Source organism: Buteo buteo, chromosome 16, assembly GCF_964188355.1.
Source record: "Buteo buteo chromosome 16, bButBut1.hap1.1, whole genome shotgun sequence".
NCBI classification, from domain to species: domain Eukaryota; kingdom Metazoa; phylum Chordata; class Aves; order Accipitriformes; family Accipitridae; genus Buteo; species Buteo buteo.
The window spans coordinates 10,170,389-10,193,935 of NC_134186.1; the positions used below are offsets into that span (position 1 = coordinate 10,170,389).

The 23,547-nt window shown below is 39.2% G+C and overlaps 1 protein-coding gene across 2 annotated transcripts in view; it reads right to left on the minus strand.

The window, feature by feature from the left end:
* Nucleotides 1–267: 267 nt before the first annotated feature.
* Nucleotides 268–23,547, minus strand: part of LRP5 (LDL receptor related protein 5) — a 180,235-nt gene continuing 156,955 nt past the window's right edge. Inside the window, exons 17-23 of one of the 2 annotated variants that reach the window (XM_075047792.1) lie at nucleotides 23,314–23,439; nucleotides 20,078–20,314; nucleotides 16,827–16,937; nucleotides 13,697–13,942; nucleotides 11,121–11,260; nucleotides 8,132–8,229; nucleotides 268–7,500 (exon numbers count right to left, since the gene is read on the minus strand). In XM_075047792.1, coding sequence (XP_074903893.1) covers nucleotides 7,239–7,500; nucleotides 8,132–8,229; nucleotides 11,121–11,260; nucleotides 13,697–13,942; nucleotides 16,827–16,937; nucleotides 20,078–20,314; nucleotides 23,314–23,439 — 1,220 coding nt within the window. In that variant the 3' untranslated portion in view covers nucleotides 268–7,238. The remainder of the gene's footprint in view (nucleotides 7,501–8,131; nucleotides 8,230–11,120; nucleotides 11,261–13,696; nucleotides 13,943–16,826; nucleotides 16,938–20,077; nucleotides 20,315–23,313; nucleotides 23,440–23,547) is intronic. The other variant, XM_075047793.1, reaches the window with a different exon arrangement.

The following is a 23,547-nucleotide window of genomic DNA, read 5'->3' on the forward strand; positions in this document are numbered from 1 at the left end:
ATTTAAAAGATACCATACAAATAAATAAAGAAATACAGATCTGATCTGGTCAAAACACAGATTATTCCTATGGAGTGTAACATTTTTTATAAGGTCATGATGCTGACAAATTTGTGGTAAGTTCTATAGCTAGCTAACAATTGTTATTCTAAAGGTGATCAGTTTTCCAATCAACTTCTTCACCTCCTTGCTCTTGCTGTTATTGTACATTATAAAATTAAAAACAAGGAGACAGCTACACTATCTTTATCTTAAATAGTAGCTAAACCAATTGTGATACTGGCTGGTTGCCTCTACTGTAGGTGACAAAACAACTTCGCTCATAAAAAGGGCTGCTAATCAAATCTTTTAAAAGTATTTATTATAAAACAAAATCCTCAGAATTTATAGTACAAATGCAGAGTCTGTTATCTGTACAGATATTTATACAAAATACCAGTTACTTCAAACAAGACTTTGGTTTTGTTAACGTAAAGAAACATTGCAGTTTCATGACCAGAAAATTGTTAATGTATAATGGTCTGAAGTGATGAAAGCCTCAAAGAAGTTTTTCTTAAGATAGTATTACCAAGTTCATTTGTATGCTAGAAGGCCATACTTGGAAAAATAATTGGTAAAGACTTTCTGTAACACAACAAAGATTTTATGGCTCTAATGAAAAGTATGGTAGTGACAATCTGAAAATAGAGTAAATTTAATCCCCAAATACATTAAGTGTCAGTTACTGGCATTTTTTTTTTTTTAATGTTAGGTATTTTCAACAGGTATTAAGATGTCTGTTGAAATAGATATGAATATATAAATCAAAGTTCACTTGAAATAATGCATGAGAGAAATTCCAATATGTTACAAATTCAAGACATGCACACTCAAAAAAATTCAGAAGCTGTCAGTTTCAGTTAGTTCCACAACTTGTGGATGTATGTCTTTTAACTGACGAGAACCCTAACAATGATACAAAGCTTTGTTAAACCAGTGGAGTACAATCTACGTATGATTCTGGGGGCACTTGTGATTTAAGGCTTTACTTTTTTCCTCAGTTAATATGCTGAACTGTTTAAAATATGCAAGGCACTGAAGTATTGGTTTGGTTGTCTTTTGTAATAACAAATGCTACAAACTGATACACATATAAAGCTGTAATTATTAGGCTGTTTGCAGAATATACATTTTAATATAAATATAAAAAAGACTGTGTGTGGGTTTTATCATAAAAATTCTTGGTACTCTTTTAATATTCATGTACATTTACAATAGCAGCAATTGCAATAAAATTAGGTAAGTAAGAAAGCGGTCTGGGTTAAGAGCTTTGTTTATGATGCCCTCCAAATTTCATGTATAACAGCAAAGCAGTCCTCCCATTTTCAACAGCTTTTGTTTTATCTCTATAGGCTGATGAATTCCATTTACAACTATTGTGTTTGTAGTTGCAACCAAAATACTTTCATACTTATTTACACACTGCGGGATCTCTATACAAATCAAACTGGAATATTGCTTCCCTTGTCAGTCAAACACAGCTACCCTGGGAATGCTGACACAGGAGTAGCGTCATTCTTATTTAGAAAAAGGTGTGTCAGCGGGACTACTTGCTTTTCAAAGATGTGAATGCCAGGGAATTAGTCTGTCACTTACTGTAGCTGTCAAACTTGCTTTTCTCTTCTGATAAGTCCTTCTAAGCACATTCTCAGCATATATTTTGTCAATATAAAGTGACCCATTTAGGAATTGCCATTGTGGTCTTCTATCCACCAGGATTCTGCGTTGGCTGGAGAGAACCCAGCCTGACTCCAGAGGTGGGCTGCAACAAGGGTCGTGGCTCACGCTGGGAACAGCCAGGATGTGGCAGCTTGATGTCATGTGTGGCTGGGAGCACTGTTAGTATTTCAGGACATAGCATTTTGAAGGATTTTGTTGTGGAATGCAGAAGCCATTTGTATCAGACTGGGTTTCATCATTCATATCAGCAGGCTTAACATTGATTTAAAATCAATTTTTCCTTTTTTCCCTCCAGGGACTACGATCTTATGTGAAAAGGCCCACAACATAGTTGGCCAACCTCAAAATAAACAAATTAAAGAAAAATACCCTTTACAAAAACTAGAGTAAGTGTTCTCAGGAAGGAGAGCTAGAAGACATGACACGATTGAAAATATCTATGTATATTAATATGTCTTTTAACATGTAGTAAATACCATAAGCTGTTTAGCTAAACTTAGAATAATAGCTGAAGAAAGGGGTTTTTACATTTAGTGATGCACAGAAAGTGTTGCGGTACCTAAGGGAAGAGCAGCAGAACCAGCAGACACCTCTCAGAATTTAGGATTCAGACTTTACTGGATCTTCTGCAGACAAGCCAAATTTACGGTGAGGACTGTACTCATCATTCATAATGGAGACATAATAAAAACACAGAAACAACTGAATAACTGATCTGTAAACAACTATCATCTTTGACTGTGGCTTGTCTAAGGCTCTGTCCAAACATGGACATTTAAAAAATGTCCTTCAGCACTGTAACAGAAAATATGTTTCTTGCAATTCAGGGCTTCATGCCAGGCACTCTTGTGTGTTACTAATTATTGGGGACATGCTTGCCTTCTGTTTTCATTTCCTGACATTAATGGATATCACTTGTAGTATAATTATAAGCACAGCTACTCATTTGGACTGACTCAACATATACCCCAACAAAATGACTGACATCAGGAAGATCTGCTTCTGAAAATGCTTGAAGCAAACAGGACACACAACTTTTCTGAAGTTTGACTGATCACACTCATGAAGTAGTACAACATGCTCCAGAGGCTCTGATGAAGGGTAGCACAGGAGCCCTCCCTAGCAAAGGGATCTGACCCTGCAGGCAGTGGAGGAACATCCTTCTGACTGGCACATCAGCCCAGTGTGACCAGCCCTTACTGCATGCTCCTGCTTCCAAATCCTTTTTCACTGCTGTGCACAGAGCTTCAGAATTTCAAAAGCCCCAGCATCCAAGAGGCACTAATTGGCATAAAAATGGGGAGAACATTGTCCTAGATCTAGCATATGACCTCCTAGGTATCAGATGGAAAACAGATCTAGGATAAAAGGGCCTGGAGCTTTCCAGAAGGCCTATCCTAGGTATGCAGAACACGTGTTGAAGAAAAAGGCCATTTTGTTGTTACTTTGAAAAGAATCAGAGCTTTTAGGGAAGTGCTTGCACCCTTTGCAAACCAGAGACATTAAGGTTTATTACTGAAAATCAAACCCATTATTCCAAAAGAAGAAACTCGTTTCCACTCATTTGTGCCTTCCTCTTTAGAACATGCTGATAATGGCACAGTCTCATTTTTAGACATAGGACGTTTTGTACTATGACACTATCCTAAAGAAAACATTATTTGTCATACATGCAGATTTAGCTTAATCTTGGCCTAAATGCTCTTTAGTGATCTGTCCAGACAGAAGAAAACTGAACCAGCAAGACTGTTGGGATAGCGCTAACGAAGTTTCCTTAAAATCATCCAGCAATAATGAACAAATTAGCTCCATTGCAAATTTCAGGGTGCAGTGACTGTTGACCAGTCTAGCTGAAGTAAAGTCAAGCTGTAATTTACACAAAACTTTTGCTTGAAATTAAAGAATACTTCACTGTCAAAGATTATGTACTTGCCATGTACTTGTCCATTTACCTTATAGCTTCACACTGCTGCTACATCTGTCCTGCAGATAAGACAAATTCTACAAAAGAGAAGACGGCCTGAGTAGCTGCTTTCATGACTGCACTGGAAGGCAGGTAAGCTGCTTTCTGCTAGGACATCTGTCCTTTAAATGTAACATAGAATCAACCATATAATTTGCCTGTTACTAGCTGCTCTCCAGACACAGTTCTATATTACACCCTGAGCTGTTTCAAGTGCTAATATGCAGTCATAACAGGCTTGGGAAATAGTGGTTGAAAACACTGATTCAAGTAAGTACAAGCTCACACAGGTAGTCCAATCACGCAACCCCTTCCGGTTCTCAGGGGAGAACTCTCACAATATTTCAGTCAGTTTTCTCATAGAAAACTTTTGCACTATTAAAACTGTGCCTAAACCTCACCAAAATACAACCTTCCCCCGCTTATTTCCTATTCAGCCCCAAACTGCCACAACTTGCCATATGCATTCACTAATTCCCTGCAACTCTTTCTCTCATCCTGATCTAGAAGAAAATAGCACCTATTTTCTACATTTTAGCCTGAAAGTTCACAGGATGGAAACCACTAAAAGCACACTGAAGATATTTGTGGAGAGAAGTAGTTCTTGTCACTCAAATTTTCTTTCTGGTCTTTTCTAGCATCAGGAGTACACTAATCCTTTTAAAATATATAGTCTACAGCAATCAAAAATAATATTTAATATTTAAATGATAATATGCTAAATTTCTACACAAATTCTTTTTAGAAGAGGCTTTTAAAGTCAGTATTATGGAGCAGTGTGTGTCTTAGATTCTGATCACCAAAATTCACATGGCTCAGAGGAGGCAATTTTTCAGCAAACATCAGCAGCAAGAGGCTATGAATGTCCAACTGAAACAAAAATGTACATGCTTAATTCACCCCATCAGCAAGTGCTTCCTTACTTCTGAATACCTAAGCTCCAAAAGAATTTGACTCTTAAGACAGTTTATCTCTCGCAAGAATGCCAATTTTCTTGGACTCGATTCCAAACTTCGTAATAGAATACAAGTCTTCAGATGAAGTTGTTAGGATTGTTACAGTTGTGGCACTTTAAAAAGATCAGGGATTTAATGAAAAAAAAAAAATCAATGTAATTTTGCATCCAGTGTCATCATAGGAAGACAGGAAAATTGATGTAGTATGTCTCAGCTAGAACTGTAACACAAAACAACTAAACTAATGAATTCATTATAAATGGTGAATAGTTATCTTGCACAAAATTACGTATGATATAAAACTGGACTACTAACTGCTGTAATACAGAAGAAGTACTCCTTTACATGATCAATGTGGTACATAAAATATCCTGTGGATCTATATTCCTAATTTAGTTCACTGAAACATGATCACATGAGAATTGCTTTGTTTTACCAAATCATTAACACTTGTTCAGAGATCTGCCAAGTCACTCTAAGAGTAACACACTCTGACCTTGCCCCTTTTGGCATACTACAGAATTACTAATGTTGATAGGGGATGGGGAAAAAAACCATTCTTAAAATCCCAATGCTCTATTCTCCAGTTTTGTATTTTTCTCCATGAAAAATGGTGGGCATCTTCTTTGTGCTCAGTCTCTCAAGTGAAAATTTAGACATGAAGGTTGTAAAAATTACTTTAAGAGTTTTAGTAACACACCAGTGACAGCACAAATCCTATCTTTGAATAAAGTAGATAGGAAGAACATATCTGGACTAATAAATCTGAAAACACAAACTGGATCAGAACACCATGGTCCCAGCCCCTCTACCACCACAATAAAGACCTCTGTCCCGGAGTTGTAGGGTTCCTCTGATGTGCTCTCAAATAACTTGTTAAAAAGACCCCACACCAAGTACAATTTAAGTTCAAACAAGAAAAGAGTTTTCATTGTTTCCAACAATATTAAGGCCGTCAAAGGCCCAACACATCTGTTATTCAGCAGCTGCAGAAACAGGTGCGAGTCTGCATATTCAGAACTTCCCTCAGATGTCCCAACTAGGCATTCACATTGTCATCACCAGAGCTGAATTTATAAAGTGCCATACAATGCCCAATCCCTTTTGTTACAGCAAGAGAGCAATGAAAGCAAAAAATTATGTTCTGTATTTTGAAAGGGACTGATCCTAACACCCCCCCCCTTCCCAAAGGAGGGGGGGGTGGTAGGAGTTGGGAACATGAGCACTTTGCTGATCATGATGTCCTTAGTTACAGCAGTTTGTATGAGAGTTTATCTTTTTTTTTCAACACAATTAGAAAGTATTTGTCTCCTCTCCTTCCTCCCCTCTGCTTTTTCTATTTCTAAACCTGAACTTATTTTGTGGCAAATTTGTATGAGATATGACTAAACTGTTTGAATGGCAGATGTTTTTGTTTTGAGCTATGCAAATACCATTTTCTACAAACACCAATTAAAATCCAAACAACTTTCCTCATTTAAATGAATACAAGTGACCATATCATTCCACTTTGGAAAAGGAACATTAGAGATGAAGCAATTCTCTGATCAAGTCAACAGAGGTGAACATCTCAGAGGCCTGGCACAGTGAATTACTGGACTTTTGGGAAAAAGAGAACTAGCACTGTATTTTGAGAAGCAGCTGACTGTTACAGCCTCTTGCCAGACAGTCATCAAAGCCTCACAAGGAAGGATGAAGGAGCTTGGTTTCATCACATTAAGATGGTAAGTCTGACCAAATCTGCATTTTGTCAGGCATTTTTCTTAGCTTAAATACCACTTTAAACTTGCCCCTTGCTCTCACCCACAGGTCAAAACAACTACTTCTGCTACCATTCACCCAGCCAAGGGGGAAACTGATTGGAGCTAAACCAAGTTCTTTAGGGCTGGTTATCTTTTTTAGCTTGAATCAGTTCCAGAATTAGCCATGTGCAGAGTGGCACTGACATGAGGTAGGGCATGATGCCTGTGGGCCTACTTAAGCTGAAGGTTTGGCCAAAAGAAGTGTTCTTCCAGTTTGATGTTAAGCAAATAGAGAGGGAGGTTTGAAATCCAGGTCTCAGCATACAAGTTCTGCTGGGAAGCATTCAGCTCACTTGCACACAGGAGCATCTGAGGGTTGTGATCTTTGCATGTTTTCTCTAGTGGTGGTAAAGGGATGAGATACTGACAATTTTATTTAAACGTGTTTTTCTTCTCTGTGAATAAACTTACAACTTTCTTTAGATTCGTGCTCCCACAAGCCACTTTGCTTTCTTGTCTCACATTAATAAAAAGAATTACATACAGTTTGCATGTAAAAAGGTGACTAAAAATTGCAAAAAGGCTCAACATTCCCTCCCCAAATCCTTTGGAGATCGAGTCATTTTCATGACTTAAAAAAGGCAAATATGGCACAAAAGAATGGAAATTAAGTTAAAAAATCAATTTTATAAATATTCTTCCTCTGTACAATTTTTCACAGCCCCATCCCTCCCACCCATTTTTATTCACATTTCTTTTTTTAAATTCCCACCCCGATTTATTTTTAAATCATAAAATATATATTTTAAATCTGTTCATATTTTAAAATATTTACAGGAAAAGTTCCTTCTGTTGAGGTCATGAGGAGTCTGTACAAGGAGAGGGTGGAGGGGGATAGAGGTGAAAATAGCTTCGTTCTGTGGCAGGAGACGGAGGGCAACTTTCTTCTGCCGACATGTACTGACTGCGAGGTGTGGGTGGAGGGGGATAAGGGTCTGAGTCTGAATTTAAATCTATATAGTATTTGTTGGCCTTCCATCGACTAGTAGTATAGTCACTGTCACAAACATCTGTGCTGCATGGAGTTGTGGGTGGAGCTATCCCTCGTATAAGGTATGGCCTGCAGGAAAAAAAAAAGGACATGCATTAGTTGCAATGTGGGGAAAAAAAAGAAAGAAAGAGACTGAAAATTAACAGCTCTGTGTCCTCAGTCAAAATGCCTGCTCATTAATACTATGTAAGACTTAATTCAGGTTTTCATTGGAACCCAACAAGAAGTACCTGAACTGTGTTAAATTTGAATGCAACAACTACCTTCAGCCAGCAGTGCATTCTTCCAGCCCCTGACAAGCCAGAGGAGACCACCATGACCATTTAGCCCAGTCACTAACAAACAGGTTGACTCATCAAAGAGTTTTAAGATAAGCTTGAGGAACTGAACAGAAAACACCAAACTTTTCTATACAGGATGCTAAGCAACTGTTACATAGCAATGTAACTTACACATATTGCATTATTACTCAGCAACACTGTATATTGAAAGGTGCTGAACACTATTGTGTCAAAATAAGAACACAAAGCCAATGTTTAACATCAAAACTGGCATAATCTCCATTTGAATGGTCATTTATTAAGAGAGGTAAAGGTTTTTTTAAACAAGGTAAAGTCTGAACAAGAACATTTTGCTTAAGATCCAAAACTGGAGGACAGATCAATAGCAGATTTATCAAACCTTTTTATCTGAGCTGTACCTGTAAGATCTCGTGGTTGAAGGAATGTTTGAGGAATAAAACATCTCTGCATTATACAGGGAGCGATCAGTAGCTGGGGAAGGAGGTGGGTTCAAGATCTAGGAAGAATAGGAAAAAGCAGTGCGAACGTTTAGGTTAATTATACAACTCTACTTCTTTTGAAAATATTATTTATGACTTTACCCTGTCACTCATCCTTATTTTAGATTCCTCCTCTTGCTGCTTGGGTGGGTTAATGCATTTTTAAAGATCACAGAAGTTCATTATGAGACTTCACTCTGGGCTTAGGTACACTGGAGGCCTTCAAAGTTCTCACAGTACAGGGAATTTCCTTCCTTGCCACATCCGTTACTATGGTGGAAAGCTGGGGTAAAGCTGGAAATTAGACCCAGTTTTGCTGAATCTCAGTGCACTTCCTTGGATATAAGGACTGATATCACCCTCAGCAGATGCTAATGGGAAATAAAGTCTGTTCCACTCCCAGCCCCTAAACATACTCCCAGTCAATAGTAGGGTCAGGAGGCCAAGTTCCTTTACTATAACTAACACAACTCCATCCTTCCATAAATACTTCCTTTTTGCTGCCATTCTGTAAACATAACATTCTGGCACAGGTCACAATGCAAAGAGCCTAAGAGCTAAAAATAGTTATAGTCTGCCCTAGCCTGTGTGTGCATATACACGGTTGCTGGTAACCCCCACACTAGGAAAACAGTTTATTATGAGTCAGAATCCTTTAGGATTCTTCCCCCAGCAGGAAGCAGAACCCCTGACATGGCCAGCAGGACTTTGGCCTAAAAACAAGGAGAGCACTTCATCCCTTCCAATGTGGAAAATTACAGCATTGCTGTTGATGGTAGGGCCTTGCTACTGATGTGAGCATCTTGTACATAGCCTGTCCTGGGCATTCTGCCACACCATGGCCTGCCACAGTGACCATGATAGCATCCTTCCTCCTCTGCCTCTGCTCTTCTCTTAAAATAATACTGTAAAATCACTGCAGTGGAGATCATTGTTTTGGTCTTCACTGTGCAGCATCTAGCAAAATGATTCCTGGCCATTGAGTCGAGCTCATCATTACAAATACTGACAAGCCCTGCATCCAGATTCATGTGAGGGGAGACAACCTTGAATATCACCCATTGCCAGCTGTGGGGAGTGATGAGTAATTGCCCCAAGAGTATCTTCCAGAAATCCTCTTCCTTGGAGGAGCACGGCATGCTACTTCTGGATTCTCTCCTACTAGCACCCTGAGCTGCATCAACATCACTTTGTGTTGAGATTAAGTATGAGTGTCAGCCAGGATGCCCGTGGCCAGGTTCTCAGGTATATAAACTGGCATAACTCCAATGACATAAATTCTTTCCTAGTCTCTATTCACTACACCATCTCTCAGTACCACCAAGATGTGTTAAAACAAAACAAAACAAAAAAGCCAAGACAACTAGATGCTCAGATCTCTCCTTTTTGTTATTAACCTGAAGCTGGGTAATTAGCTACCAGGTAGAACTGACCAAAATATTTGGATTAAGCACTAACTTTAATGTAACAAAGCCCTTGCAACAGCTTCCTTCTAAGAATCCTGCCTGCCTTTCCTGAAGGATATCATCCCTGCAGGCCCTGGCTGACATAGTCCAGAGTGGAAAGTTAAAGAATTTTCAGTAACAGTCAGATTAGCTTAGGCCAGAAGTCCAACGGAAGAGTTGATCTTTTGGCCGACACAGATCCCACAGAATGGCACAGGCAGATCAGCTCTTGGGCTTCTTTCCTTTTTTTAGACACATTTTTAAATATAAATTCAGCTAATTTTTTTCTGTTCATCCTTTTTAGTGTGGCACTGACACATCAATCAGGTACTAGCATGAAATTGTTCAGCATGTTACAGAGACACTGGTAAAGCATGAGACAAGGTAAATTAGGAGGGCTGCTGAGTTCCAAACATCTGCTAGCTGTGTCTAGCTTCTTGATGGCTTCATTGAGAAGGTAATGCGAAATGAACAATTTTACCTTATCAATAGATAAACTCACAAGCCTCTCTTTTCCGTCTTTGTCCTTATTAAAGGGGAGAAAGACCACATTTGCCACTGGTCAAAACACAATCGATCAAAATGCCCATACACAACATAACAATTTACCTGTAAACACAAGTGCACATACAGCCACCCAGTATGTGGGCTCCTGATTAAATACTGCTGAAGAATCACCTCAATAGCTAGCAGATTGACTCTGCAAGCTTGTGTGAAGAAGAGTGAATGTATGTATTGCTGAGAAGCACTAAGGAAAAAAACTGTCATATGACAAATGCTGGTAAACAGTAACCTTTGTATGTCTCTCCTACCTGTTCTTAGAGAATCATTTCCATTCATACTATACATCTTTGAATTAATAAAACTCTGATATGGCATCTAAAATCCTGTCACTTCCAACAGTTAAAAGCCAGAAATGGAGCTAAATTACAGCTAAAAAACCCAAGCATAGCAACTTCTGCTGGTACCAGTGTTTTCTCCCAGTGCATGCACTTGGTTTTCTGAATCAACAATTGACACTTTATCTAAACAGCAAGCAAAGCTTATTTCTTATGTGTCTGCATTCCAGTCCTGTCGCGTCTTGTCTTTTTATTCCATGTGTGCCTGCAGCATGACACAGTGCAAAATGTCATTGGGCCATTGACATCAGAGTTCACAAAGAACAAAGGAGGTGGCATCTCCAAGGGAGTCAAGACAGAAGAACAGAAGTGCCCAGGAACAACTCAGCTGAGTATCACTAATAACAAACCATTTTAGACACCATATGGCATTGTGTAACCCTGATGGACTGCAACAAAGCCCTTTTGTGAAGTTCAGTGGGTGTCAGACTGGGCCTGTTTATCATAAGCAGTAACACCCAAGAACAACTGTTATTAACACTCTATTTAGCAGCACAAATTTTCATCTTCCTTTTCTTCAGAAATAAAAGATACCTAACTCACAGGTATATTTTTAAGACATACCTGTGGGTAGAAAGTGGCTTTAGTGCTGGATGAGCTACTTGAAGAGGCTCCAGTAACATGGTTTCTGTCATATAAGGGGGCACCACTGCTTCCTCCCATGAGACTCATGGAGCTAATCATGGACTTTCCACAAGAGATGCCTGCAGTGAGACAGAGAGGAAAACAAGGTCAGGTAAACCACAATTTTATCTACCAATGCAAAACAGAAAACAAATCCACAGCTTGGCAAACCCATGCAACACTACTGGTTGTCCTTTGGGAACAGTGTTTTATGTAAAAACTTCAGGATTACAAGGAACAACATATTTTGTAAAGAAAACATCTCATCCCCAGACCACCTATTGTCTCACTGCAGCACTGAATTCCTTACAACCTCCTCTCACACTCTGCTGAGAAAGGAATCTCCAGAACATTTGATCCAAACTTTTCACCCAAATCATTAACTGAGAAATTTTCCAATTAAGCAAACTCAGGCATTTGCAAAAAAAGCATTATATATTATTGCCAAAGAAAAACAAGCTAGAGACCTCCAATCTTTTCATTTCCATCCACAGAAATTCAATTGCAAGTATATGAACGACAGCAAAAATTAATTATTTTTATTGAAAAATCACTGCCTAAAATAAAAATCAGCAGAGGCAAAAGGAAGGAAACCTGGGTGACAGGAAAAGGGAGGACAACATTCTCCAATCTGTTTTACTCCAATATGCACTTAAATCAGACAATACATTTTTAGTTTCTTCCTGTCAGGCTATTCAGTGCTAATGGAAGAGTTTAGTTTGGGAAGTTTTCAGAGGTTTTTCAGATGCAGGAAATATTTATTACAAGCAGATTGACTCTAGTTGTGATCATCATTCATGACTATTTATCTCTTTTGGAAATGCCATGATATTAAGAACCTATGTCTTTTCTTTAGAATTGACATCAATAGTAATATTTTCAGCTGTTGTAACTTGTCACAGCAGTATGGATTAGAAAAAGCCAACAAATATGAATGAGAATTGGAATGACAGCTTAGTTTAGCACCTACAGAGGTACAGATGAAAACCACTGATACTTGCTTTAATTAAAAAAGCTTTAGTGTGAAGTCCAATTTAAAACACCACTGCAAAGATTTCACCTGCAATGATTTCATCCTCAAATTTTATCTCCTACCACAAAAACCTCTTGATAACTGTAAAAATGTAATTTAAGCAGGAACAGCTGACCACAGTCATTAAAGTGCAAGAAAGGCTAAACCTGAGTTGTATCTGGATACCTTCAAAGCCATGGCTAGAAGACAACAACAATTAGCACATCTCAAAAACTTGTTTAATACGAAGAAGTGCCACATCTTTTCATTTGTCTTTAAGTTTATCATCTATCTGATTTTCAGCTAACATGAAAAACAGACTCCAAGCACGCTGAAGTATGGATTTCTTGTATTCTGACCCTGTCTGGCAGGTTTACAGGCACACATTTACTTTGCAGCTTCCTGAACAACATGAAGAGATATTCTTTCTTCTCAGGGCTTTGTAGTTAAGAATTTGCTATTTCCTCTACGACAGGTCTATTTTACATTTGTAAAATAATTTGAGGTACATCATTTAAGTGTTTACTTTGACGTCTATATGAGGTTTCTGGGTTCTTATCTATTAGCTGAATATCCTGAGCTTTTATGTATACTTCAAGTCCTCCTTCGATCTCAGCATTGTAGCTGTATGCACTTCTCCAAATGGATGCTTTGAGTTCTTTGCGAGGTAGAGAAACTTCGCTGTTTTACAGATGAAGGACTAAGACACAGAGAGAATAAATACTTTGTCCAAAAGCAGACAGGAAAGCTGTCTCAGAGATGGGCTAAACCAAAGGGGATGTTTTCATTACACTTCAGGCAACAAGCAGCCAGACTACAAACCCACACCCAGACTGCTTGTGTTCTTCCACATTTACTGTTGTAACTTTGGGGAAGGGATGTCTATCCCCTGCTTTTTTGTATTATAGTAAACTAAGCTGCTTCACTTCTCTCCTCTGCTTCTTTCCACTGTGGAATAGCTTATCCATCCGGAGCAGACAGGACAAAACTGTGTAAAGACCTTTGATGGACAGGACAGACACAAGGACAGCTGAGTACAAGACACAAAGAACAACTCAACAGAGCTCTTACTAGAACACTGAATGGCATGTGCATTCTTAGTTTCCAATATTGCATGTGGTTCACTACTCTTTATAGTGTTTTGCAGGCCTTTATAGTGTTTTGCAAGTACTATGCAAAACCCAGGCTTTATTACATACACCAGAAAAAAAGAGGATATTTTCACTGGCAAAATACTGTAGATCTTGTATCAAAAAGATAGATACCTGTGCAGATGCAGCCTAGCATGAAAATTGCATTTGAAAATCTGGCAAGATGCCTGATGAAATGCATCTAACAGTTTTTGCATATCTGATCCAAATGACAAGATTTATACCAAAACCACTGAGCAGCTCAACAACATCTAATTTCTGATTTTTGAAAACTCTGCATCTAGCACTCTTAATTACCTGTAAAACTCCAAATCCAGACAATGTAATGGTACTGATTAGATGCAGGTTCTTACCATCCTTACCAGTAAAAGTGCCATGTTGAGAACTTCCTGGAGCAATAAAATTAAGAGGGACGTGAGGCGTGCCACTGACATACTCATGTGGAAAAGGACTATTGGGCCCGGCATAGCGCTGACACACGACTCGTTGGCAAACAAAGTACATTCCTCCCATGACAAAAAGTGACAGTATTATACCAATGACAGGACCGATGGCACTACTGTGTGGCTGTGACTCATCTGAGGCTGGCTTTGTTTTTTCTGGAAAGAGAGGAGAAAATAATAGAGGTCATTAAACATGGAGCAATATATATGTTGCTGTTCTGGAGCTCATGTAGCAAATCATTCACACAGTGTCTCTGAAAGTATCTGCATCAAACTCGGGCATCTATAACTCCATATATTCTGATTCAATGCACAAGACTTCATGCCTCCTCTTCCCCTCCGTGTACATAAAGCAGTATTAGCATGGTACTCTCCTTTCTGTCCAGCAATCCATCTCGTAACAGGATTACTTATCATCTTGATATAACAACAGCCTAGAAAGTTTCCTTTTCTTGACCCCACAAAGTCTACGGGTTAAGGATATAGGACACTTGAAAACATGAAGTCTTTAATCAGAGAAGCATCTGCTCCCTCAAAAGTCATTTGGGCTAGCAATAACATTAAAAAATTAAAATGTTTTACCAGTAGGGAAGCTACCATATGTATTAAGCAGTGGATGTCTTCCTAGCTAATATAGGCCCTAAAACAGAATACTCTTTCTTCCTAAAATATGACTTGCTTTCTAAAAAAAAACCCCTAACAAATTAGAAAGAAAACACAGTCCAGAATATCCCAAATACTTTCTACTTCTTATTTCTTCTTCCCCTGTATAGCCCAATGTTAAATAATAAAAAGTGTTGCTGTATTTGGGATGAGCTACGTATCACATCTCCCCGATTATGGGTAACACATTCAAAATTTTTGCCAAATAAACCTGACACCTCTATGTTTTTCGCATATATGACATTCTTCAGTGAAAATTATTTTTCCATGATTCACACAACATTTATGATTTTTTTTTACATACACAAATACATATATTCATAAACTGAAAAAACCCCAAAATAATCTTGGCCAAAGCCTATCAGTTTTACATGTTCAGATCAAACTATATAGCCCTTTCCCCCTTTAATGAAGTTGTAAGAAGTGAAATGGCCTTCACTTCATGAAATTTTTCTCCAGTGGTTCTGGTTTCATTCCCTTCAGTGGAAGGGAATGAAAACCAACAAAAATTTGAGAGGGAAGATAAACGAAATACAAAGATCTAGAAATAAACTCTTAACATCTTAGCATCAGGAGTCCATTTCAGTCTTAAAGTCTTTATCTACTTTTCACACTTATTAGTGCATGACAACTTTTATGTCAGCTAAGGCTCTAACTTTCAAATAGTCAGATTAGTTCAGATATGATACCAGAAAAAAGCAAAGCCAAAATTAAAACATGTTCCCAAATTAGCTAAATTAAAACACACAATTCTCATTTTGGTTAAACCTAGCTTCTTTTGAATGCAAGATCCTTATCTAGAAAGTAGCAATCATTTTTATTCCCTACTTCAGTTCTTTCCCTCAGTCAAGCAAGAAACCACAGAATACTCTGTTCCACAAAGAGACTCTGGAGGAGATGTCTTATATCTACATAAAGACACACTGAAATCAGTGAAGACCTAATTGCAGGACTGGAGCCAAAGTGCAAACAGGAAACGGCTGCATTAACTTGGCAGCACAAAAGTTTGCCAAGTGCACAAAGAAAATAAACTAAAAAAAAAAGGAAGAAGTGGCTTTACATTATCCACGGAATTGGGGGAACTAGGCGAGAGCTGGGAGATAAATGGAAGATGTGGGAGAAGCAGGACAAGCATGTTCAGTCTGAAATTTCCACCAGGACAGCTAAACAGTTGTTGTCGCCATTCTTTTAGCCTTTTCTTCTATTCACTACTTGGGCTCCTTTCACCATTCTTGCTCATGAAATACACTTGCTTCCACCGTGAGGATGGAAGGAAGAAACAAGGTTACCCTGACCAGACCTGGTGACCCCTCCTCTCACCCCATCAGTGGCACAGCTTCTGACAACTGGTGCTTTAAAACCTGACAAGACTCTAAGATATTAAACACCTTGCAATTAGCCAAGGTCCTATAGGTACAATTACTAAGCAAAGTGCAGCATTTCTCTACACAAACCCAACACAAGGTATTTGTTCAGAATGAATTACCGACAGATCAGCACATCTATTTGCTTTTGTTCTAAAATGCTATGTTTCAACTATTTTGCTAAACCACTCGTGAGCTACTAAATGCTCCCTTTATCTGCCCCATTGCCTGAAAACTTCATGCACTAGTCACCCCAATGGTGCAAAAAGAGGGAAATTGCAAGCAGAGCACAAGTAAGTTACTGTCCACTTTGGACTGCAAAATAACAGAACCCAGTAAGGACTAAATACAGCAACTGTCATCAGTATGCCTGTAACTTGCATATACCTACTGCCATGAGAATTCAAAGTAACATTTCGCCCAGAAAAATCAAGGTCTCTCCTTATATTCTTTTCCTACCTGCACTTTAAGAGACCAGCTTGTGGTCTTTTGTGGAACTTGCTCATTGCATTTTAGTTCCTCCACATAATTAGCCCCCAGCTTGACCCTGTAATTGCAGTGGATAGGGCTGTGCATTTTTAAAAGCCACCCCAAGCTTAGCAGCAGCTCTGCAAGTTCCAAGGTTCTGAGCGTAGTAGAATCAGGTCCCCCTGGGTATAGGTCTGAACGCCCATCTAAACAAGGCAGTGTTGTATCCCAAACAGCATTTTAGAACTAGCTTGAAGTTAACATTGGCTTTTCAGTTCATCTTCACTACTGCTGCTCCTGCATGTCCTGGAATAATAGCATTACAGACTTGCTACAACATGCTGCAAGCTCACACTCTTTTGCCACACAGACCAATGGAAAAGCATGACTATATTTAGCAGCCAAATACAACTGTGAGAGTATTTGGCCAAGATTCACTGGGCTTCCCTGAAAGAATATTACTATGCAAAGACTGGGGATCTGCATAGGGATGTAGGACATTACTCCTAAACACAGCACTTGAATCTCAAGGAAAGACGTCTCACCACACATAAGCTCATCAGAACCGTCAATGCAATCTGGAAAGGAGTCACACTGTTGCTTCAGGAGGATGCACTGGCCACTTGCACATCGGAACTGATTGGGTAGACAAATTGCTGCACAGAAAGAAAGAAAAGATTAAGTACTATTTGCATGGGAGCGTTTGAGCATCTTAAGAAAACCAAAAGAAGTGAGACATGAAGCCACTGTGCATTTTATATTATGACCAGGCAGGCACCAGAACACCTGCTTTGCTGCTGTGGGTAAAATGCAAGTCTGCATTTCTCTGATTCTTCCTTCTTGTTATACATCCTACCCAGTAGGCCTAAAATAAAATTCTGATCCCAGTAACTCCCCATCCTTTGTCAAATCAGTCCTGTTGGGGCAAACCAAGGATCAAATCAGCAAGAATCTTTTACAATAACTAACAAAGTGTAGCTGATCACCTGACATGTTAACAAAATGTAGTAACTCGGCATATTATAAAACCTTATATAGCCCATACTATCTTATGTAGCCCTGTATAATATAACTTTGCAAATAACTGCTAAATTTCTTATCTATATTCAGAAGCCTCTGTTTCAGCAAAAACAACTTGTTAATTAACTTTGGAATCTCTGTCAAGTCAAAGCATATTAAATTATCAGTAAAGAAACTGTCTTAGGAGGACTAGTAACCATCAGTCCTGGAAGGTTCACAGTGTAGGTTATTCAATGCAAAAAGAAGAAAGATTCTTTTCTTCTGGAGGAGAAGACCCACATTCATGTTTTGGATTACAGCACTGGTGGTGTTGTGAAGTGGACCTTCTGAATAGCCATACTTACTTTGCCATGGTCCAGTTTGCAGAGCAGTTCTTGTGTAAGAGAACTAAATTATATAATAAATTATTATTTCTACGGAGAAAAAACTTAGGTAGAAGCTCCAAATGCAGCAGCTCCTGATTTGGACTGTTATGCCCCCAGTAAGTTGGATACAGTTCCACAAGGTCCTACAGTGCATACAAAACACAGACAGCATCTAGAGCTCCCACCATACCACTTAGGTTCTTGCACTATGAGAAGGGCCAAGTTCTGTGTGCACCCTCCTATTTGCCAATGACTACCAGCCCTCTAGTTATTCTTGCAACTGCTGCTCCTTTGTCTTCCATCAAGACTTCTGTCTTAATATCCTTTCCCTTCTTACATGTCGTATCTTCTGTTGCTGTCCTGCCTTGCTGGACTCCTTGTTTCTTCTTGATGCAGCAACAGACAACTTGGAGAACTGAACCTGTATTGTACAGGAGATGAAGTTTCTTCAGTGGCATGGTAATCCAGTTGCAATATCAAGACTGTTAACCTTGTGGCTTCCACTGGGTATGAGAGGACCAGCTAGCAATGCCACAATAAATTCAAGAAGATGAAAGGCACAGTCTTGATTGAAGATGTGGGACAAGAACCACGAACATATCCAGGGACATTTCTTTGGCCACTTCCAGTCATAGTCTGCAAGCCCTGTGCCAATGCTTCAGATTCAACTCTCCAAAAACATGCCTTGGAAAACCAGGAGACAGGAGAAACAGCTTCTGATAGAATCAAGGCATTGAACTCAGACCTGTGGAAAGGCAGTGATTACCACTGCTCTGACCAGAAGGCAATTCCTCTGATGCATGAGGTATAGTAGGAAAGTTCTGTTAAGCCCAGTTAGCCTCACCACCTTAATAAACCTCATATAAAGAACAAGAATGTACTATATGCCACCTTTTCTTCCCAAAACACAGTGGGTTATAGGCTGACACATGCTAAGGGATGAGAAAGGCCTATTGGTTTTATTTTTCTTAGGAACCCACTCAGGCCTTGGCCTGTAAAGATTCCTGAGCAATAGAGGCCACGTTTGCCACATCTCCCTCAGTCTAAGCCTGGACACTGAGTATGTTCGTAGCCCTTCTAGGGAAGTGTCAGACAGCATCCTGGACAAAAGTCTAGTCTTGGATGGCCCAAGTTCTTGCAGAGGACTAGGCATACAACCACTGAGCATTCAACTGCTGAAGAAATGTGTCTTCAACTATTCTAGACCAGATGGGAAGGCACATCTGTGCCCTCAAAGGGGCTGTGCAGGGCAGCACAGGTGCCTACAGTTAGTACGAGGCCAGGAACATTGTGACTGTTTGCTTAGCAGTGCCCACCATTTCACATGGAGATGACCAAATGCACGTTCCACTTTGACTCTGTGCAATGGTAACGGCACCATTACACTGCATATGGGCTGCGCGGTGGGCAAAGCAGAGCCTTTTAAGGAAGCAGTACAGGTAGTAAGTACCACTTCCCACAAGAAAGACAGGAAGTTAGACATGGCTGATGCTCTTCTTGTTTGCAGAGAAGGTACTGGTGTTCTGGTGTCCAGGCTCAGAGTTACAGAAGACATTGCAAATCCACAAAATTGCTCATTGAAATGTCCACAAAAATCTACCCTGCTGGTCCAGTGGCAATGGTTAGCCACTAAGTGGGTAGAGCCAAGGGTCCTGAGGCTTCACAGACAAGAGCCACCCTACTGAATAAGCTCCTGAAATTTTGTACAGCAATAAGAAGCCATGGTGCCAGATCATAGTAAAGTGTCTTGTTTCAGCTATGCCTTGACACTAGACACAGACTATGCAAGTTTTCCCATCACCCAAAGGATGATGCAAATGCGCCCATCCATGCTTCTCTCTTGGACCCAGATCCTACGGCTGACTGCATACAAAGCAGCTGCAGCAGCAAGAGTTCCTTGGACATCATTCCACAGATTTTTCACAGAAAGTTACATCCAGGATTATAAGCATCAGCTTGCTAAGAGTGAACTCTCAGAACAGCCAATTCAGGCACAGGAGTAATCCATCTCTTCCTCCCTGTGTCACCTTGCAGTGAGCACTGTCTGAAGGTGAAGTGAACACCGTGGAAACAGTGCAAGCCAAAATGGTAATTATGCAGGAAAAAAAAGCATGTGGTAAGTTCTGCCAGTTTCATTCCTGTTTTCATTCTGAATATGGAATAAAGATACTCTCCCCAACCTCCCCCACATCTATAGTTACATGGTTAACAATTTATGTAGCTACAGAGAAGTTTAATTTGAGCAAGAAAGAGGGAAAGAAAAATAGCATCAGTGGATAGATTAGTTAGGCTTATGGTTAAGGCTGTTTTTCCCCATTTGAAATTAAAAATCATATATATATATCTAGAACAGTTAAAATCAAAAATGGATGCTTATGTTAGAACCATGAGTTCAGGAAAACTAATCTTACTATCACAGTCCACTTCATCAGATTTATCTTGGCAGTCAATTTCTCCATTACACCGCAAGTGTGCATCGATACACTGTCCTTTCTCACACTGGAACTGGGTTGCAGAGCATATGGGACAACTATCTTCATCACTCTGGTCATCACACTCTGGAAATCCATCACACCGCCATGCCATTGGGATACAGTCAATCTCTCCAGTTGCACAGGTAAACTGGTCTGGGGAACAAGTTGGAGGTTCTGGAGAAAGAGAAAACAAATCACATTTGTATGTTCAATTTTAGCTCTTACAACAGAGTAAAAATGTGACAGACTTTTTCAAGAAAAACACACGTCTGGACTGTAGTTCTTCTGTGACAATATTAAGATTCCAGCAAAGAGGAAAACATGATTTTGCATAGGGAATGAAATTTTGCCAACTTCAAAACAAAACCTGGATGCATGCTAATTGAAGAAGCATACTCTAGCAGGCAAGCACTGAACTAAGGACAGGAACTACAAATACTTTAGCTCTAACAGCCACCTTTCGGAAGACACTGTCATACACATAAATTCAAATGAATACTCAATTTCTGATTGCAAACCACATTCTACACAATTCTAATCCCTGCAATTATATTAGCCTGGAACAATTCTTCATTAAAACAACTGGCGCATTGGGTTCATTGGCAATGAGTACACCTAAAACATGTAACATTGGCTTCTACAATATCTGTTTCTCTATTTTTCTAGTGGTTTCTCCACAAACAAATTTCTGAGTCAGATATGAATTGAAAAATATGAATGGAGAAAAAGTATCTGTAAAGGCCTGTTCAACATTAAGCTAAGTCCTCTTGCTGGAAAGTCTCTGGGCTGCAGGTTAGTGGAGGTTCAGAGAGCAGTCTGAGGAGCACTGTAGGCCTGCCCTGATTTTATATTCTTTCACTACAGTCAGAGACATAACACTGGACCTTCTGCACAGCCATTTTTATATTTGTTGGACCTAAGAATGCTGGGAATTCCTTCAAATTTGACTTTTCACAGACCCCAAGATCCTGGCATCAATCCATTCCACATCCACACTATTGCTCAAGTTGCAGTCACACACTGATAGCATTAAGCAGCAGCTAGAACCTCATGTAGAGATGCAACAATTATGCTGTAATAAGGCATTCACAGTTGCTTTCTTCAGAATGTCAAAAGACAAAGACAATCCAGATCAAGAATCTATTGAAAAAAATGCTCCTAATTGCTAAATACAGCAAATTAGCACACACTTTTTCACCATTAGTACCAATGAAACAAACAGTCAATGTATAAGTCCCTTCAGGTGTTATCAGTAGCAGTTAGTTATGTTCAAAATGAGGGGGCCATCTCAAAACACTGCTGCAGCAAACATACATTTCCACTGATTTCAAAAGTTGCTGGGTCAAATCCCTGTGATGTAGTTAAATCAGTTAACACAGACAGTCACTAATCCCCACAGCTGCTGTTGCCAGCTAATGCTCTGAGATGCTTTACTACTTGGATTAACAGAATACCACATCATACCCTGTCTATGACAACAATATTGAGCAAGCTGGAGGTGTGCTCTGATGCTGGATGGTAACACCCCTCTGGAAATCCAATGAGCTTTTATTAACATTCAGGCTCAGGAATGGACTTCGCAAAGAACACAGTATAAGGAAAGCTTCTCAGTTGTAACCAATAACAAGACTTTTGTATGAGTATTTTTCTCCTGAGGGAGGTGTTACAGATCCTAGAGCTATGCAATTACATGCAAACCATTTTTAAAGTGCTGCTGTCCTTCCTTCATTAGGGAGAAATGTTCAAGAACAAGACTCAAGTATAGTCAGGAGCTTGGAAAGCAAAATGTAAATAAAAATCTAAATGAATCCAATTTTTCAAGTTTTTATAATTTTTAAGTTTCTGACTTATGATTATTTGGTGTAGCAATATGAGAATTAAAAATGTAGCCAGTGACCTGACAGCTGTAGGTAAGATAAAGATGCCAGCTAGACACATTAAGATAATTCTTGAATTAAATTTTGATGTTAGTGTGCTGTTTAGATAATTCAGCAGACAGATTACTACTTCTGCATTTAGAGCCACATTTAATGTTGCATTATGGTTGCACTTGGCAGGCACAAGCTTGCATTTAAAAGCTTGTCAAGAGCATTCATAAGGGTACATGGACAAATGTTCTCCAGCCAAAATACCTATTAATCTATTTTGAAATACTGGCTATTGGCTGCTACTATGGTAGACAAGATAGGTTAAAATGCTGTTGCAGGCTCTGTGAAGGATTAGAATAATAAAAAGAGACACAGAAATGGAAGCCTCTTAATTTTTAGATTTATAGCTGAAGATAACAAAGGAGTGGAACGTAATAATCTCTTGTTGGCCATGTTGTGCAACAACAGTACAGCAAGAAATATAAGTAGATTGATTTCCTTCCCCCCCCTGCAGATGTAACCACCGCTATTCTAAAACCACATAGCATGTTGTGGTCATGGGAAAGAAAACAGTTTATCATGGAAATGACTGTCCCATGGGAGGTCAGAGTTCAGCCAGAAAATGAAATCCACAGCAAAATGAGTACATAAAAAGAAGTCAAGAGGACCAACAGAGCCAAACGATTTAAGATATGATGCCTCCCAAAAAGAAACAATGTTTTTTTGTTTTGTTTTTAATCCCCTCTGCAAGTTTAATGTAACAATTTTCAAAAATCCTGGGATTGTGAAAGAGAATTCTAAAGAAAAAGTCTACCATGTGGAAAGAGGAGAGCTACCTTAATTAAAAAGGATTGCAATGGAGCTTTTGGCCTACATTTCATAACTAGACAGTACAGTGTTTAATGTTATGAGGCCAATTTCATTTAAAAGACTGCGGTATCACACTGTGGGAATCATATGCACAATTTCTGCTGCTAGGTCACCACATATTGATGCAACATCATCTTATAAGCATCTGTTTAAAGCACAAACCTGTCACATCATACATTTATAAAAATCTCAGTAGAAGATACAAGTATTTTAAGGTCAAACAAGAATATTCTGCTCAAAATGAAAGTCACATACGTCCCAAAACTGAAGCAGCAAACAGCTGGTAGAAGAATCAAAGGTCAATTTAACACATGATGCAACACACCATGTGTAGGAAAACACTGTGTGTAAATCCACATTTTGGATTAGAATGCAACCTCAACCCCCATCTTTTCTGATGTAAACTGCTTAGCAGTACTGTTAAACATCACACACCTCCACATGTTAAGAGATTCTGTAGAAGCACAAGGTGCTCGGGGCACGAACATCTTGGAGTCCCATCCCCTTTGGCAATGCATATGTGTGAACACCCACCATTGTCACGGGAGCATGGATGGACAGCTGGAGAAAGACACAGAAAAGAGTATTAGACAGCATAAAAGAAATTGTAACTACTCCTAGCTAGGGCAAACTCACAAAACTACTCACAAACCAATTCTGTTTGAGTAA